This window comes from Phlebotomus papatasi, chromosome 3 (assembly GCF_024763615.1).
Source record: "Phlebotomus papatasi isolate M1 chromosome 3, Ppap_2.1, whole genome shotgun sequence".
NCBI classification, from domain to species: Eukaryota; Metazoa; Arthropoda; class Insecta; order Diptera; family Psychodidae; genus Phlebotomus; species Phlebotomus papatasi.
The window spans coordinates 23,725,619-23,743,973 of NC_077224.1; the positions used below are offsets into that span (position 1 = coordinate 23,725,619).

General features: G+C 34.4%; 1 protein-coding gene across 1 annotated transcript in view; it reads right to left on the reverse strand.

Moving 5' to 3' along the window:
• The window catches only part of LOC129808272 (sialin), a 40,160-nt gene that overhangs the window by 4,428 nt on the left and 17,377 nt on the right, over positions 1 to 18,355 (reverse strand). Inside the window, exons 3-5 of the mRNA XM_055858107.1 lie at positions 3,973 to 4,820; positions 309 to 441; positions 7 to 248 (exon numbers count right to left, since the gene is read on the reverse strand). Coding sequence (XP_055714082.1) covers positions 7 to 248; positions 309 to 441; positions 3,973 to 4,820 — 1,223 coding nt within the window. The remainder of the gene's footprint in view (positions 1 to 6; positions 249 to 308; positions 442 to 3,972; positions 4,821 to 18,355) is intronic.

The window sequence follows — 18,355 nt, forward strand, 5'->3', positions numbered from 1 at the left end:
ACTTACATTTTTCTGAGTTAACCAGCCGACCATAAAGTTGGACAGGAACCCAGAGAGGGAAGAGAGCGTGTTGGCCAATCCAAAGATTGTACCTGAGAAATTAGGTGCAATGTCCAAGCCATTGCCCAAATATCCAGCCGTTACAGCACCATTGAGAGTCAGCTGGATCGTAAAGATAGTCACAGCAAAGACACGATTGTGCCCCATGAAGATCTGTGCGATCATCATTAAACCAGGAGGCAAAACAGCTGCAAAAACAGAGATTCCTAAAATCTATTCCAAGCCGCAGAGAATCCAAAAATGCTTACCGAAAGTCGTAAAGGCTTTCCTTGCTGTTGTAGTGGTCATGCGATTGCTCTGCCTAAGATAGTCAGCTAAATAGGAAGCACATACAGCCATAATGTATTTTCCGAGGTAGGGCAAGGATGATAGAAGTCCATTCTGAAGAGAAAAGAGGACAATTCGTTAATTAAACTTTCGTGAAATTCTGTTTCGTCTCAATATAGTCAAAATGAATTTAATTTATTAAAAATATCTACGTCATTGTGGGAATGATTGCGGGAATGATTGCATTTGAAAAGAATTTTGGTAATAATAGAATGAGAGGAAAACTTGTTGGTGTTCTTCACATGGCTATTTTAGCATCCTATAACGCAATGATGTTTGTTTTCCATTTTAGATTGTTGAGGCGGATTTAATTAATTCTAATATTAAATGAGAAATGTTTAGGGAATTCTAGGATTTATCAACGTAATATTATTCTTCTTCTGTTTTTAAAATTACGCTTGAATTTTTCTAAATCATGAATATTTCGTTAACTTATACTAACTTATACGATTTTAATATTTAAATTCTTTTTTAATAAAAGTTTTATCAAAATTAAAAAATATTTATTTAATTTAAAAAAATATGATAAAAAAAATTAAAGACAACTTAGAGATGTCAATTCGAATTGATAAAATACCTTCTATAGAGGAAACTGGGGCGGCACGAATCACTATTTTTTATGGCTACACTACTTGGACTTATGGTGACCTTTCATCCAGGATAAGAATCCCTTACCTATATAAAGTTTTATTGGTTTCGCTCTTTGAAGTTTAATATCTAATAATTGAAAAAATCGCAGTGTTTGTAACTACCCCATGTTTATTACTGCCCCAGTTTCCCCTAATAAAATATTCACACGATTTGAAAAATAATCATTTACAAATATTCCCTAGTATGATGCTAAAACAAGTTTCTCGTTTCTTTTTACGCAATTAATCACATTTTCAATAATTTATTAGACCATAATTAAATCATAGCAAAACTATCACATTTGAAAATTTTTCCTTAATCAAAAGTCAATAAAAAGTAAATAAAATTAAATATCTTTGCTGGAGAATATCAATTTCACAAATAAATCATCCAAGGGTGTCTCAATGTCACTCCACATATAAATTTCTCTAAACTATAATCTAAAATCAATTTGTTTAGCACCACATTAATTGATCATAAAGAAAATAACAGTCATAAAAATAGTCGACGGAAAAAACAAAAATTTAATTTAGTTATACTTAGACAGTCATAATTTTGCTATTTCTTCCAATGCAAAGATACAATCATAGCAAAATCAAGGTAAATGTTGATGAGTTGCCATAGTTCAACATTATAATAATTAGTTGCAATAATTATTGTGTTAAAAGTCATGGGAATATTACGCTATGCAACAATTTTTAACCTTTATTTCGTTTTGATTCAAATGATATTAATTGTGTTGGTTATTTATCAATCGTTTTATGACAATGATTATTATGCTGATTTTAAATCGCATTTGTTCCGCTTCTACTGAATTCAATTTTACGCTCTTTAAAACATTTATTTATTTATTGTAAGAGATTAAGTTTTCATACTCTTTTTAAGCATTATCCACATGTGATTAAATATTTAATCCTCTGAAATATTGCTGAGTCATCGCGTTCTTTCATTGGTTAAAATTTAAAAGCGTTCAGAACTTCAGCCAATCAGAGAATGCAACACAACAAAATAGGGACTGAGCATAAAATTATATGCTGATAACTTTTTTTTCTATTAATTAAAAATTTCCCCTTCACACTTGCGAAGAAGAATTAAAGCTTTAAAAACTTAAAACCTACATTTAAATTTACATTCTGCGACTAATAACTTTTCAAGTATCAAATGTCTTTAAAAATTCCAGACAATTAGATACAAACTAAACATAAAATCTTAAAATGAATATTATGATTTTTTTAAGTCAATATTTATTATAAAGCTGTTTAACATAACATTTTATAAACTCATAAACAGTGGAAACTGAAGAAAAAGATGTAAGATAACAACCACTCTACTTTGAACAAAAAAACTTTAATTTTGAAAAATAATTTTTATCAAATATTTAAAATTTTTATTTACAAATTAAAAAGTTTTTATAAATTATTGTTTTTCTTTTCAATTGCTTCTAAGTTCCGATTTTTTTTAACGAAAAACTTGAGATTAATAGGGGAGGTGGGGTTACTTTGAGCTGTGGGGCTACATTGATATATGATTTTTTGCCTATTTCTAAATAAAACTGATTTTTACTTTTATTTTATTTAAATCCACAATTTATTTGTCTATCTAAAATACTTTTTATTATAACCCAGTTTCCTTTAGAAATATACGATGAAAACGTATTACAATGTAGCCCCATAGCTCAAAGTAGCCCCACCTCCCCCTAAACATATTTACGCAGACCAAATCAAAGTTAAAAGTTTTCGAAGTTTTAGTATTATTGCTTGAATTTAAAGGAAACATTTATTTATTCCAAAGTCAAAATTAAACAACTCTGGAGGGCCCATTTTCAACCGATTTGAATAAATTTGGATTTTTTGGAAATATCTTAAAATTTCCAAACTGGCTGTACAGCTTTTAATCGGTAATGAATCGGTAAAGTACTCGTAATTGGTTTAATAATATTTGAATTATTGTATTTTTATTTGTCCGAAAGTTTGTTGCTGAGCTAAAAGCTTACGGTCCACCCATGAACAATAAAATTTTGCAAAAAATATGATTCAGTAAGAGTTCTAAGTCATGAGTTTAAGCACTCCGCAAAGATGAAACGCTTTGCCATCTTTTTGTTATTTTTTTTTTCATTTTACTTTTTTTTGTATTTATAAGTTCATAATCGATTTAAAATTTTGCCAAAATTGCATAGAAGTAATATAGGGGAGACCGGGGCATAATTTGTCTGCAGTACAATTAGACAGTGGGGTGTCATAGTTTTTTTGAAAGAATATTGAGCAATTAACTTTTCTTTCTATCCATTGAAATATATATCTGTCCAATTTAAACAAGTATTTCATAAATTATAAGCAAAGACAAACACCATTTGCTGGCTAAGGGCCTTGACAGACCTAAGAATTAGCCGAGAGTCGTCTTAGCGTAATTATATTAAAAATAATGGTTAAAGTGCATTTCCATCATTTTCCACTAAGTCGTCTCTCGGCTTAAATCGTAAGTGTGTCTAGGGCATAATTCTGCCCTGGTCTCCCCTAATTACTTGTCTAATCAAAATTATTAATAAGCTCATAACCTATGGTTATAAAACGATTGGAAATGACTCAAAATTTACGAGGATTCCAAGACCTTTCCAATGACCCCAAACTTGCCTAAATTGGTTGAAAAATACATTCTCTAGAGTCTTTTTAATATTTAAATTTGAAAAATGAAGCAAAGTTCGTATTAATTCTATCTGTTTTCAATTTAAATTAGTATTTATTTAATTTTAATGTCAATCTTGATAAGTCGAGTGAAATTTAAATAATTTTCTTTGGGATCTTCCTACTTGAACTTTTGTGATATCTACTCTAATAAAATAAAAGCTATAATATTTTAGCCCTATTCTCCGAAGTTACAACTTAATTTTACAAAAAAAAAATTACGAATGGTCCAAAAGATTCAGGAATACATTCCGTGAAAAGACAATGTACTCACCTCTTTAATGTTGAAGTGAAGGACGTTCTTCATGTAGGTGGGCAGTTGATTGACGACTGTGAAGAACCCAAAGACAGAAGCACCATGGACAAGGATGATGGCCCAGACAGGTGCTGAGGTGAGGAGTTGTTTCCATGGCACATAACTAGGACGCTTCTTGGAAGTGCTCGTTCCAATGGCATCCTCAATCTCTCTTCGTTCCTCAGAAGTAATGCGGGGATGTGTAGCTGGAGACTCGTAGATGGTGAGGAACCATGTGATGGACCAGAGAAGACCTACACCACCCGTGGCATAGAAGACACTAGCCCAGCCGCAGTACTCTATGAGGAAGCCACAGATTGGCATTGTGATGGCAGCACCTAGCGAGGAAGCCATCATGTTAGACATGAACTTTGATCGATCCATGGGTTTGATCCAGACAGCAATCATGGGATGGATGGCGGGCCATGAAGCTCCCAGCATGAAGCCCAGAAGAACCCGGACGATGATCAGGGCGATATAGTGGAGCATGGCAGCGAAGGGTGTGATAAGGGTGAGGACACTGGCCCAGAGCATGCTGTGTCCAAATACCCTTCGACCTCCAATGAGCTCTGCCAGTCGCCCTCCTGGCAACTCTGTGAGGATGTAGCCCCAGAAGAAGCTGCCCAGGACAAAGTTCTGCTGCAGACTATCCCAGTTGAAGCGTGCCGCAGATGCTCCAGTACTGGTGACTGTGGTATTGTCGGTGGTATTGAGCATAGGAGCCGTCATGGAAACAATGGCAATTGTGAGATTCACCCTGAGGGCATAGTTGAGCATGAAGCCCAGGATCACCATAATGTTTAGCACTTGACGGCATGAGATCATGTCTGTGGAGAGATCAATTGGAGAATGTCACAATGGGATACAATTTGTTCTTCAGCAGAACTCAGGGCACTATAGGAAGTCCCTGATTAATGTCAATGGGATTAAATTACCCAAATCACAGTCAAATACCCCTCTGCAAGCCCTTCTCTCCCCACATCTTTTCGCACTCATTCACCAGCCACGCACAAGAGACAACGAAATCATTTGTAGCAATTTAGTGCGTGCTTGAAATTTTCCATCTCATTGAAGAAAGACAAGCAAGTGGATGACTTTTCACATGAGAAATTGTCCGCAAGGAATGATTTTCGCACAAGAATCACACTTAAAATTTATTGGATGATTTAAAGACAAATATTAGAGGCTAAACTTGAGGCTAGACCACTTTATTGCTGTCTGAGAATCAGGGACGAATCTATGAAAGAATAATTATGCTCGTAGTATATTTTCAATTTATTTTTAACATTTTTAATATTCGCAAAATTCTCGAAATATTATCAAATTTTATTCAAGGTAGTAGTAGTATTTTTGCGCAGTGTCTGTGAACACTGAGAAAATAAGTTATAAGATATGCTTTTCTCAGAAAAGGAACGAATTGTTGCAACATAAAAGACGATTTCTTAAGTTATAGGGGAATGTTGGCATAGTTCGCACAGAGTCAACCTTCAAACAACGCAAATTTTCTCTTTGTTTGCAAAGAGCTAGTTCGTCATTTCTTAGCCATAAGATAGAGAATTATTAAGCTCATGAAACGAGATGAGAAGTGGTAAGTCAGCTTTTTCCAAACAAAGAGAAAATTCGCATCGTTTGAAGGTTCACTCTGTGCGAACCATGCCAACATTCCCCTATCCTTCTAATTCAGACAAACGAAATATTCTTTCGTTATTAATATCCAATTGATTTACCAGCAACAGCCTTTCAAAATATTGTAGAAAAAAATAATAAATTAAAACGGAAGTAGATTTGATCAAGAAACTTTAGAATGCATCTGTGACTAGTTCTCAGTTGTACCCAAGTGTACCAATAATATAGAAACTACATATATTAATGATATTTATGATAGTGCATCTTAACTAGAACATTTTCATTGATGATCAAATTTCGTTATTAATGATAAATAACAATTGGTAATTCATTCGGCTTTTAGGCGCTGAGAATCCTAACCCGATTGTCAAAGTTGCGAGTTCGAATCCCACCCGGTGCAAAAGATCGAAGCACCTAGGGACATTTTTCACGAGACTTTGTAAAGTAAATAAAGCATTTGTAAGCCAAGTAATGTACAGAAATAGCCAAGATGGTCCAATACAAAAAAAAATAAATAATTAATATTTATAAATAATTTATAGATAAAGAGAACTCAAGAATAATACAAATAATAATTAAATAAACGCAAAAATATTTTTGACCTGTTAAAAACCATAAGATGATCAGAACTAACTTTATCTTCGTAATCAAGATTGTTTAAATTTTCTTAATTTTCCCTTTACCAACTATTTGTAAATTTCGATATTAATTTTTCATATCAACTAAATTTTGATACATTATACAAACTGTAAATATCGAAATTTTTAGCCCTGTTTTTGAAATATTTTCCGTGCAGAAGATATCAATTATTATTAGCTAATTATTTTAAATTTGATGCACTGGTGAATATTTTCCAAATTATCTGGATATTCTTTGAATACGAATCCGATATCTATTTTAGAATTTTACAGAGATTCTGTTCTTCAGAAATCCCTTTATTAAAAACGACCACTTGGGGAAAAAAAGTAACAAAACCTATGGAGCAAAAAGTAACAAAAACCGAAACAGTTAATGCTATGTGTCGCCGCTTGTTGTTTGCATTGGTCAAACGATTTGCAGTCTTTTGTGTGTTTTTTGTAAAATAGTTTAAAATGCGCTTTTCTCGTTCGAGAAAACAGTATTTCACAAAGGTATAGAAGAATAAATTTTCTATGAAAATATGTCCTCTAGGTATTTATTTCAAATTTACGGAAGCCCGTAATGAAGCGAATCAAAATGTGATAGTATCTTATGCCTGATACTATTTGCCCCAGCATTTTTGAGAATGATCACAAAATTACCTTTTAGAAAACAGCTCGATAAATATCTCCTTACAAAATAGAAGAAAATTACTTTCACAGATTCGTAGAGCGGTAAATTTCCTATAAAAATTGCTAATTATAAATTTTGGAGGTGCTCGGGTAGCTTGTAAATAAATAAAATATCCGTTTTGTGACTTTTTGTCCCAGTCTCCTCTACAACGTTATTTGAATTTTTAAGGTTCAGTTAAAGGAAGGTACAATAGAGTTTATCAAATTCGGGCATAAGACCGAAATGTCTTATTCCTGAATTATGTAAAAATTCGGTAGAGATTGAATTTTCAAAAAGATTCAAAATTTTTTTCGCTCTCTAATTTCCTTTCATTTGTTGTTATTTCCATAACCTTAATATCGTATCTGCCCTTGGCCTCTACACACTAGTAGAAATTTCTTTAAAAAACGCCTTTTTAAAGAAAATTTCCCTTATCCTTGTAGGCAGAAACGTCAGAATATTTAAAAATGCATTTTTTGACGAAAATTGCTTCTAGTGTGTAGACTCCATAATGCATATTGTGCACCGCTCAAGAAAATTTTGAAAATTGTTATGAATCGTAAGAAGGATCTCCAACTACATTTTTATCCATGCTCATTCCAACTCTGTTCTGGTTTCCAAATGGCCCTGATATCGTCGTGTCGTGATACCATACTACTGTTTCTTGAACATCTTGCATTTCCCCGCTTTTCCAAACTTTAATACTCCACGATATTAAGTACTCAAAAGAATTAAAGCCGCTGAATAAATTACCGAGGCGTCAGTGTCTTGTTCTTTTTTAGAAAAATAGGGGAATGTAGGCAGCCTTCGCACGTTTTTTCGTGCTTCATATTCAGGATTTTTTTCTGACTAAACTGTAAAATGGGCAATAAATTGCACTACACCAAAAAAATCTGTGATACTTTAGGTTTCTATGCATGCCTAGTCCACTATCACAGAATTGTTGGTTTTTCCTGGACATGAAAATGAAAAAAATATGACGATTTGTGCGATTCTTGCCCCCGGGGCCAGCGTTCACACGATGGGGGGTTTGGGTTCGTCATTGCTTTTTTTCTCGAAATAAATTTTATCCACAATTAAGAATTATTTTCCTACGGTTATACTGTACCCCCGTGAACCCGCGGAAACTATCACTGCACTAAAAGAAGATCTTTAAAACACTTTTTTCCATATTTTCTGGAGCACTGTTTTTTCTTCCAAATAAATATCGAAAATCGACTAAACTGTCAAAATTAATCGTCTGGTCAGCTGGAATCGCCGGAACATTGTAGAGGTTATGTTAATATTGTTTTGCCTTCCTAAAGGTTGCATAAATTATATTAAGAAAGGTGATAAGCTTCTGTGTTTTTCAGAGTGTTCGAGTAACACTCGCTTTGTGAGTAAAATGTTTGGTTTTCCTAATTCTTATTGCAAATGTTTAAAGTGGCTCATAATTTTTTCGATATCCTTTAGCATAGTAGCAGTTTAGTTAGTGACATTGAGTCCCAGGCTAATGGTGAGCATGTTCACACGGTTCACACTGCGAATAAACGTCGTTTCATGGAGATGGGCAGGAAACTATACGCCTGTCGAAGAGGAAATGTCCAGGATTGTCTCCCTGTGGCTTATGAGGCTTTAGTGAAGTTATGGTTTTCAATCTGAAGTTGCCGGATGCATATGCGAATGCTCACACATTCAGTGTTTGAAACCACACACAGTGTAGTACTTGCGAATTTTCCGGCACCGTGAAAACAATTTCCCTCCGATGCAAAAAGTTATTACGTAAATATCATCTCTAGTATACTCTTCATCCACTGTGTAAGTGATTTTTTTTAGAAATGAGTTTAAATATGAGAAATCAAATGAAATATGTGCCATTAAAATTACCCATTTTGGGCCAATTTTTTATTTGTGATCCTAGCACCTAGGAAAGAAGGGCTTGGCTGCCTATTTTTACAATGAAGATAAGGTTCATAATTACTTAACTCATGGCTAAGAAATTCTGAACCAACTCTTTGGAAATAAAGAGAAAATTCACATCGTTTGAAAGCACACACGTGCGAAGCCTGCCTACATTCCCCTAAACAAATTTAAATGGTAATTGAGGAGAATTCTCTGAATTTTCTTTTTCCTCGAAGTGTGATTAAAAATACAATGAATATTTACTTAGCCACCCCTTTCCAGCCCCCACACATTTTCTCAATTCTCAAAGCTCTCGCGCCAGTTAGAATATGAATATGAACAGCAATTAATTACATCAAGTATCTTGTTTTGGAGGTCATCGCGGAAGGGGGCTATATAACATCATCTAATATGCCATGTAAACATGAAACACGCAGAATATTTACGCGCCAATTCATCGATTTTTCCTCATGCAAATTCGCAAATTAGTATTGAGACAGAAGGCATACCGTCACTTATGTCGTAAGAGAACTCTTTCGCAACATCCAATTGAAAGTGAAGACAATTGATTGGAAGTAAACAAGTTACGCATGGGGAAGAGCTCTTTGAGGTTCTGAGTGCTAAAATAGGGGCATTCTATTTGGCCAAAATTGTTTTGTGATTTGCCGAAATTGGATTTTTGCACATTTGATAAGATTGCAATTGATTGAGTGCTTGTTCCCATAAATTAATTGTGATCATGTTTCAAGCGAGAGACAATCAAACAGCAATTTTGAGGTATTCATTAATTATATTTTGGTGCGAAGTGAGATAAAAGTTGACTTTATTAACTGAAATATCAATACAAAATAGATATGTTATAGGTTTTTGAAGTTAAATAAAATTTAAATCGGAAATGTGGTAAGATAAAAAAATGTAAAAGAAATTAGAAAAAAGCATAGGGAAATTTCCTTTGAGCATATCGATTATCCTTCCCTACATGTAAATTCCTTTTAAATCCCATGAAATCTTTGGTCTCGTTGTGTTCTCAAGCATTCAGAACTCCAACCAATGATTTTAAAAAAAGGTTTGGAATGCTTAGTAATCTTAGGTGTAGGGATTAAAAACACTGTTCCTGAAAATTCAAACTGGTTAGCAGAGACATACATCTAATTACAGTAAAGAAAATCATGATAAACAATGTTAAGAAATCAAAATATCAAAATACAGTTTTCAAAAAAACTTTCAGATTCTAAATTCAGAGAAGGTTTACATCAACTATCCTGTCCTGGTAACCATTTCACGTAATTTTTCACGATCCCGAAAATTTATCCCAGGAACTTCTGTAGGTATGTGCCTTGGTTTATTGTTTCTTACCATACACTCAGAATCGAGTAAAACTTACTCGAATCGATGTTGAATTAACTCTTTTTCATTATGATTTTCGATTAACTATATTTTAGAGTTGATTTTACTTCTATTTAGGTGTAATATTCGGAAGAGTTGTTTTAACTTTTCTTTCCTAAAATTTACATGACAAATGAGTGTAAATAACTCTTTTTAAGACTGAAAATAACACGTTTTAAGAGTTAAAATTACTTGTTCCAAGAGTTAAAATAATCTGTTTTTGGAGTTAATAAAACTCTTTCAAATCCCAAAATGGATAGATTTTGCAACTTTATGTTTTTTTTATTTTATCATTTTATCATTAATATTTTCTTGATCTCAAGTTTCCTATATTCCGAGCGAAATATCACGTATGATGCATGCACATGTCATCATGAAACACTGTTAGGCATATTTCTAGTTGATGTTCAATATGAACATGAACTATGTCACACGAAAATCTTCTTGATTGAAGTATATTCTTAAAACGAAAACACTTAAGCATATACTTCAGTCGAAATGAAATTTTACATCGAAATAATTACATCGATATCCGACGAGTTAATTCACCTTGCATGAAGAGTTGTTTCAACTCTATTTACTAAATTTTACAACGAAAAAGAGTAGCAATTACATCAATATTCGTAGAGTTAATTCAACTCTGCCATAGAGTTGTTTTAACTTTTTACGTTTTTTCTTAGTGTAGTGTTACAACACAAAATCAATCTCATTTCCTTACTCATTTCTGGAGAAAAATATCGTTCTGAAAACTACTCCTTATTGGAATGTTAAAAAGGAGAAGCATTTCTTGCGTCGTATATAGTAAGGCCATGTAACTCCGACGATTGCAAAACTCGGATGCCGCGACCGATTTAACTCCGATACATCCACTTAAAATATAATTTATATTTTTATATCTGTAATTAATTACTGTAGTATCATAACATAACTATTCTACTTTAAGAAAAACCAAAAATTATATTTTTATCGGTTTAATAAGTGGGTAAAAGAAATATTTTTTAAGCTCGGGTCAGCTGGGTTGTGTACTAAAAATTTAATTTCTGAGAAAATTTTGCTGTTGACAGCTCGTCGCTGGAAAAAGTTTAGTGTTTTTTCTATATAATAAAACATTATTTGCAATCAAAATTATTAATAAAAGTTAGTGTAGTTATTGATCAACAAGGTGAGTAAGAGTTTATTGATAATATATTAATAATTCATACAGAAATAAGTGATTTTTGTGAATGTTTACATTTCGATGCAAGTCGGATGCGGTGAAAGTCAATGTTTTGGTTCAGAATTTGCATTGTTCAGGACCCTTTTTCTGTTTCAGATGCCAAAGGGAACAAAAGAAAAGACCCATAAGGACAAGCCCTACTCTAAGGAAGGTCTTAGGAATGCCTTGCAGTGTGTACGAGATGGTTCTACCATAGCATATGCATCCAAAACATTTAATGTCCCAAGAACAACACTGCACAACAAATTGACCGGCAAATACCCAGAGGAGTGCCCCAATGGCAGGCCAACAATTCTTTCAAAAGAACAGGAAAAAGAACTTGTCAAATGGATCCTGGGATGTGCGGATGGCTGGCATCCCATCGGGAAGGAACAAGTTCTGGACAGCGTTAAACTCATCTGTGAGGTCTACAAAATTCCAAACCATTTTACAGCTGGAAGACCCGGAGACGTTTAGTTCAGGAATTTTCTTAAGCGTCATCCAGAGCTCAGCATGCGCAAGCCAAAATCCTTCTCATTGGAAAGAGCTACTGTTACTGCTGAAGACCTCACGGAATGGTTTCAGAATTGTCTTGGATATTTCACAGAACACAACCTTCTGAGCATTTCACCAGACCGTGTTTTTAATTGCGACGAAAGTGCCTTCTTTTTGACACCGGAAGATGGAAATGTCCTGTCCAGGAGAGGTTCACGTGTAGTTCCATCTCTTAAAAATTCAGGACCGAAGCAATGTATCACAGTACTCTTCATGGTGTCAGCTACTGGCGAACTTGCTCCTCCAATGGCTGTTCATAAAACTGACATTACTCCAAAAATTGCCATTCACAACGCAGAAGGATGGAAAATGGGAACGTCACCACAAAGTGGCTGGATGGATGGGCCACTTTTCTATGACTACGTCACAAATGTATTCTATCCTTGGGTGAAGAGTCAAGGCATAGAGTTTCCAGTCATACTCTATCTTGATGGTCATGCTTCACATGTGACACTTCCATTGAAAAAGTTCTGTAACCAGAACGGAATTGTTCCTGTTCTCCTTTACCCAAACTTGACACACCTTAACCAGCCACTGGATACAGTCTTCTTCGCACCTCTGAAAACAGCCTACACAAAGGAAGTGAAGAATTGGAGAATGGCAAACTTGTCATCAGTGAAATACCAGCCTATGCACGTGGCCAAGGTTTTGAGTGCAGCCCTTAAGCATTTGGATCTTCCTAAAATTTCGAATAATGGCTTTCGAGGATGTGGTTTGGTGCCATTCAATCCTGATGTTGTGAATAGCATGGAAATCCCGAAGTCAAAGAAATCAGGGAATCAGGAAACGAATCTGTCAAATGATCAATCACTTCCTGAGAACGACGAGAGCATTGCGAATGCTTTTACAGCTTCTGACTATCAAGTAGCTCTGCGGATTATTGATCATCTCATCTCACCTGACACTCTCAGCAAGTTCAATGAATGTAAAAAGGATCGCATTTGGAGTGGAGCATTCGAAGATGAGAACTTGTTTGAGGTTTGGTGTAAAATAAATGAACGTTGCGAACCTCAATCTCTTACATCAGCCTCGACCTCAATCTCCATTGACTACAGAAATACAGGAATTGATAACTTCTCCATCTCCAGCTCAGGAAACGCAAATCAGTGAAGTGCTATTTCGGATTCTGGTCTGTTTGAAAATGAAGACACCAGTTTGAGGGAAGACATTTCACTGCAGGACTATATTGTCATTGAACCTGTTGACAATGGACCCATCATCAGCACGGAAGACGCTGGTCTTTATTTCCCGAAAATTGTTTTCCAACATTCAGAGGAGTCCATTATCAATAACCAGCACGATCAGGCCACCGACAATAATCCTTCAAATGATCCAGTCATCCCTGGAAACCAACTCTCTGCAACTTCTGAGACTCTCGATCCTCCTGAAACTCAACCGATCTTCGACACACTAAAACAATGCTATTTCTGGCCAGGAGAAATTCCAAAACGTCGTCGGAAGAAGAGGGTCAAAGCCAGCAATGTGAAACACCAGTATATTGTATCTTCCGAGGAAATTATCGCGGAACAGGAGGAAAAATTGAGGCAGGATTTACAAAAAAAGAAAGAAATTGCTGAACGGAAGTTGACCAGAGAGAGGAACAAAAAAATAAGGGCAGAAGAAAAGGAGATAAAACTAAAGGAGAAAAACATGGTAAAGGAAAAGGCTCAAATGCCAATTGAAGCTGAAAAGAAAAAAACGTGGAAGGAAGTCAGCCAAGAAAACCGAGAAAAATCAAAGAATTGAGTGCAATCTTAAAATAAATAAAAATATATATAATTAAATAATAAATTAATGAAATGAAGTGATGGAATAAAACTCTAAAAGAATGTTTTTGAAATAATATCTTCTCATTTTTATGCATTAAACTTTTCCTTAAAATGAGCATCCGAGTTTGATCGAATTCAACGGAGTTACATAAAAGCGTCGCAGTAACATTCTTGCGCATATATTAATATTATCGTAATTTTATTAATTTTCATCAATATTATTGCTAAAATTCTATTTCTATTATGATTCTAAATTAAACAAAGAATAATTCTATTGATTTGGAATGGGGAAAAAATATTTCATCAGTCCAAAAACAAGCATTAAAGTCGCACTCTATGAAAAGTATCCGGATTACCTCTCTTTACTATAGTTACAAAACATTTCAAATTTGAGTTATGAATACTTTCAGAATATTAACAACAACGACAACGGTGACACAACGTTTCATATACACTGAGAGAAATCCGAAAAAGTTAAAATAACATTTCGGAAATGTTAATATTACCCTGCATTATTGATCCGAAATCGGTGTAAATATTACCCTTTTTAGGTATATTAGGGGTTAAATTAACCCTTTTTCATGTTAATTTTACCCTTAAAAAGGTGTAAAATTAACATTAAAAATTTTGATATATTTTTACACCTAAAAAGTGTTAAAGTTACGAGGAAAAAAAGTTAATCGCACCCTCTTTTTTTCTCAGTGTAGGAATTTAGGCCTTCCCGCAAGGGGAGTTCGGGTCACCCATTGTTATTTTTTTTTATACAGGGATGGGGTTGTGAAATCAAGTGGAATGAAGCTCATTGGACGCAGTTCACACTAGAGCCCTGCGCACGGAACGCCAGAAAAATTCCTGATGACCTAACGGGGATTCGAACCTGGGACACTTACATCATAGAGCGAGTGCTCTATCACTTAACCCATTGAATGCATTCAGAATATTAAAGTGTGCAAAAAAATCTGCGTCATTGAGAGAGACTGAAAATTAAATTATTCCAACAAAGATAGAAATATTCGAAAAAATGAAACAAGTGCTCAGCGCATTTGACATGCTTCTCTGTCGTATTAATACAAAATAGACGTATGTAATTTCTATAAAAAAGCTACATACATTTCAGAATCTTGAAAAGTGCTTATTTAAAGCATCATTATGAGTTTCAGCGCAGAATTTGTAATAATGACGCAAAATTACAGACACAATAACCGCCACTTTCCGTAATCTGACTCCTTAATGACCGTAATATGACTTCTTTTGGACATAGAGCAAGGATATCAAAGTCTTATCTCTCCTTGTAAAAGAATCCCTCTGTAATTCAGTAATTTCCTTAAATTTGTGGCATAAGAAGGCACTGTGAGTAACGGAAAATTCTCAAAAGGCAACAATTATGGGAAATTGTAGTATTTTTCTTCTCATGGCAGACGCTTTTTCCTTCGCCTTCACAATATTGCGAAAATTGTGCCAATGATCGAGGATGAAGCGGAAAATTTGCAGGCGACAGAGACATGAATAAGAAGGGGAATGAAAATGTTGTATAGAGAGAGTTAATAATAGATTTTGATGAGTTGCCATTGAGGCTCATGTAATTATACTTTGTGTTTATTCTTTTCACATGTTCCTTCTTGTTTTTCTTGTCCACCCTCTCCCAAGTTCCTTTCTCAAACCCCAATTGATCCTGTGACACATGACACTGCAATCTATTGCAAATATTGATGATAAATCAGTTCTTCCCCATCCAATCTGATGTCAATCAATCGATTTTCTTATCGATTTTACTGCTACAATCGTGTTTGGAACCAATCACAATGTGACACTTTCGATGACTTCAATCGCATCACTTGTTTGCTCTTGAGAGCTTTTAGATAGTAATTTGTAAGGAAAACCGCGAAGAAGTGGCCATAAAGACAATCAAGTGTCAGAAGATTGCTGATTAATAATCATTTAATCTCACTAAGTGGGGGTTACACGAGAAATTTAGCTCGGGAAAATGCGCGCCAAAATATATCTCAATCATTCGGATCAATTTGAAAACTCTGTGGGATAGTCATACCCGCATAGAACTGGAATCACTTGACCCAGAATCCAGCAGCAAGGTCAGGGGCCTTGATATATGAAATCCTGGACTTTCCATCATTTAATTCCGACCGGAAGATTTATACGAGAACACTTATACTTTGGGAGAGGTTAAAGAGAAGAAGGACAAAGCCAATCCTAATCTGATGTAATAAACCGGAGCAATCTCATCATTACCGGCGAGATAAGTCGCATTTCCAGTATTTTATATCAATTTCACGGTCAACAAAACTGTAGGCTGATCGCTTAAAAACATTAATAATTCATTCGCGGGAACAAGATACTCGCAGCAGTTGCATGCAACTCGTACGCAACCCAGTTCCCAAGAAGCTCTTCTGAGCCTCTCTGTTTATATTTTATCAAAATATTTTTCTATATTGAACTGGTTAGTGCCAGCAAAAAAAAAGAAATTAGGAGTTTTGGCAGCAAGATCCCATTAAACAGACTTAGAGATTAATCTTATATTCCCCGTGGGATTTTTTGTGCATCTTGAGACGCCAGCCGTAAAAACAACGGCGATAACCGAGATCAAAATGTCTCTTAACTAATCTCAACAAAGTGCCAATCAATCTTGTCGTGTTGCTGTGTCAGAGGGCACATTGGATCTCTATCTCCATCTGGAGATTTTCCTAAACTCCAAAAGGAAAATAACAAAAGACTGAAAGCTTTTGCTTGATGAAGTCATTATCCTTTCTTGCTTAGTCTATGAAAACTCTTTATCAAGTTTCAATGGAAAATTTGATTGGGTTCATGAATATGGGAATTTTCATCATTTATTTTGTATTGCATTTGCAAAGTTCAATTGTATTGATTAAATTATTGGAATAACACAATAAAACAGAAAACTTAATCGGTTTTCTAAAATTCACGCCAGAACCTCTAGTTCATTTCCTTCCTAAAAAATGTCAAAAATGTGCTGAAAAGAGTGTCACTATAAATATATAAAAAATATTGTACTATATCCCCGTACGTCCCTGTGACTGTTCAATGAAGAATTCTAATAGAAAATTTATACAGCCAGTATGGAAGTTCTTTCACCGTTTTGCATCAGAGGCTGTTCACCAACGCTAAGACGGCGATAGACGCACGATATGGGGAAAATGTCTGTCTAAATAAAAGTTGAGTCTGTCTAAATAAAACTTCCACTAATTCTGTGCATACAGCCGGGAGTTTGATTCTCCAAAAGTATTTTAACTAAAAGGTAAATAGGGTGGAGTAACCACTTATCGCCATGCTTAGGAAAAACGGGAATTAATTTTATTATAACTTTTGAACTCTTATTACTAGATAACTCAAACGTGACACAAAACTACTTAGATGTATTGATTCTAGATTCGTGAAAACAAAAGTCCTCCAATACAACATTGGACTACTTTAAAAACTGATTTTTATTAACAATGCACAAATAACCACTTCGTCGCCACTTTTTACCACTTTTCGCCAGTGCTATAACCACTTCTCGCCACCCGCTTGGAAAGATTCAAACTTAATTATTTTAGGCAATATTATGCAAAAAATATATTCAGTATTTCACTTTCCTCATGATCACCCTATTCATTACTCACTTTAAATAATTTTTCTTCGCTTTTATTTGAGAAATCAAACTATTGGGTTAATTCAGAAAGTAAACAATGCAGATTTGACAATTGAGAAAAGAGATGGCGACAGGTGGTAAAATAATTCCAAAATATTGCCACTTTTCGCCATGCCTCATTTTTATATAAAAATAATATAAAATGAAATATTAATTAACTAAATACAAATTTTATCTGTTCTACAAGTGTAATTAAATGTTCAATAGACAAATTATTTATTCAAAACGTTAAATTTTGCTTGATTAAAATTTGATGACACTTGATATATTGGGTAAGAAATCCTGGATTCGATGCACCTGCTTAAAATATTGCTCTCAAATATGCTCATAATCGTAAATCCAAAACGAATAATTATTATTTTTCTGCTGGATACGTAGCAGTAGTAAAAATACAAATAACTTTGCGGCTCATTTATTTCATAAATAGCGAAAAATATCTATTTCAATATAAATGGCGAAAAGTGGGGCACTGGCGAGAAGTGGTGATTCCACCCTAGCTTTCGATTTCCACAAAATGTCGTTTATGTTCGAAATATTCAAACTGACTTTCGAATTTTCAAACTAGATTTTCGCACAATAATTTATTTTGAAACTTCATATACGAGTTTATATACAAATACGAACAAATGTTTGTAAAAGTACAAAAAATGTTCGTCAAATGATCATTTTACGAACAATGTTTGCGATAAAAGTACAAAATTTTACGAACTTGTTCGTGGGTTATATGATTCACGAGCATTTCGTAAGTCCTCCATAGGATTTCACAAACATTTACGAACAATTTTACAAAATATTTTTTTCTGTGTAGCCTAATGATTATTTTGATTATAACTGTGTTAAGCCGTCTCTCAGCTTAAGACGTAGGTCTGTCCTGCACATTAGGCATTTGAGAGCTAACACCATACTTACTGAATCTATGATAAACATATTTAAATCGCCATTGCGAAAATTAAATTGCCAATAGCCGAAATTGCAGATTTTCGATTTTACTATTTT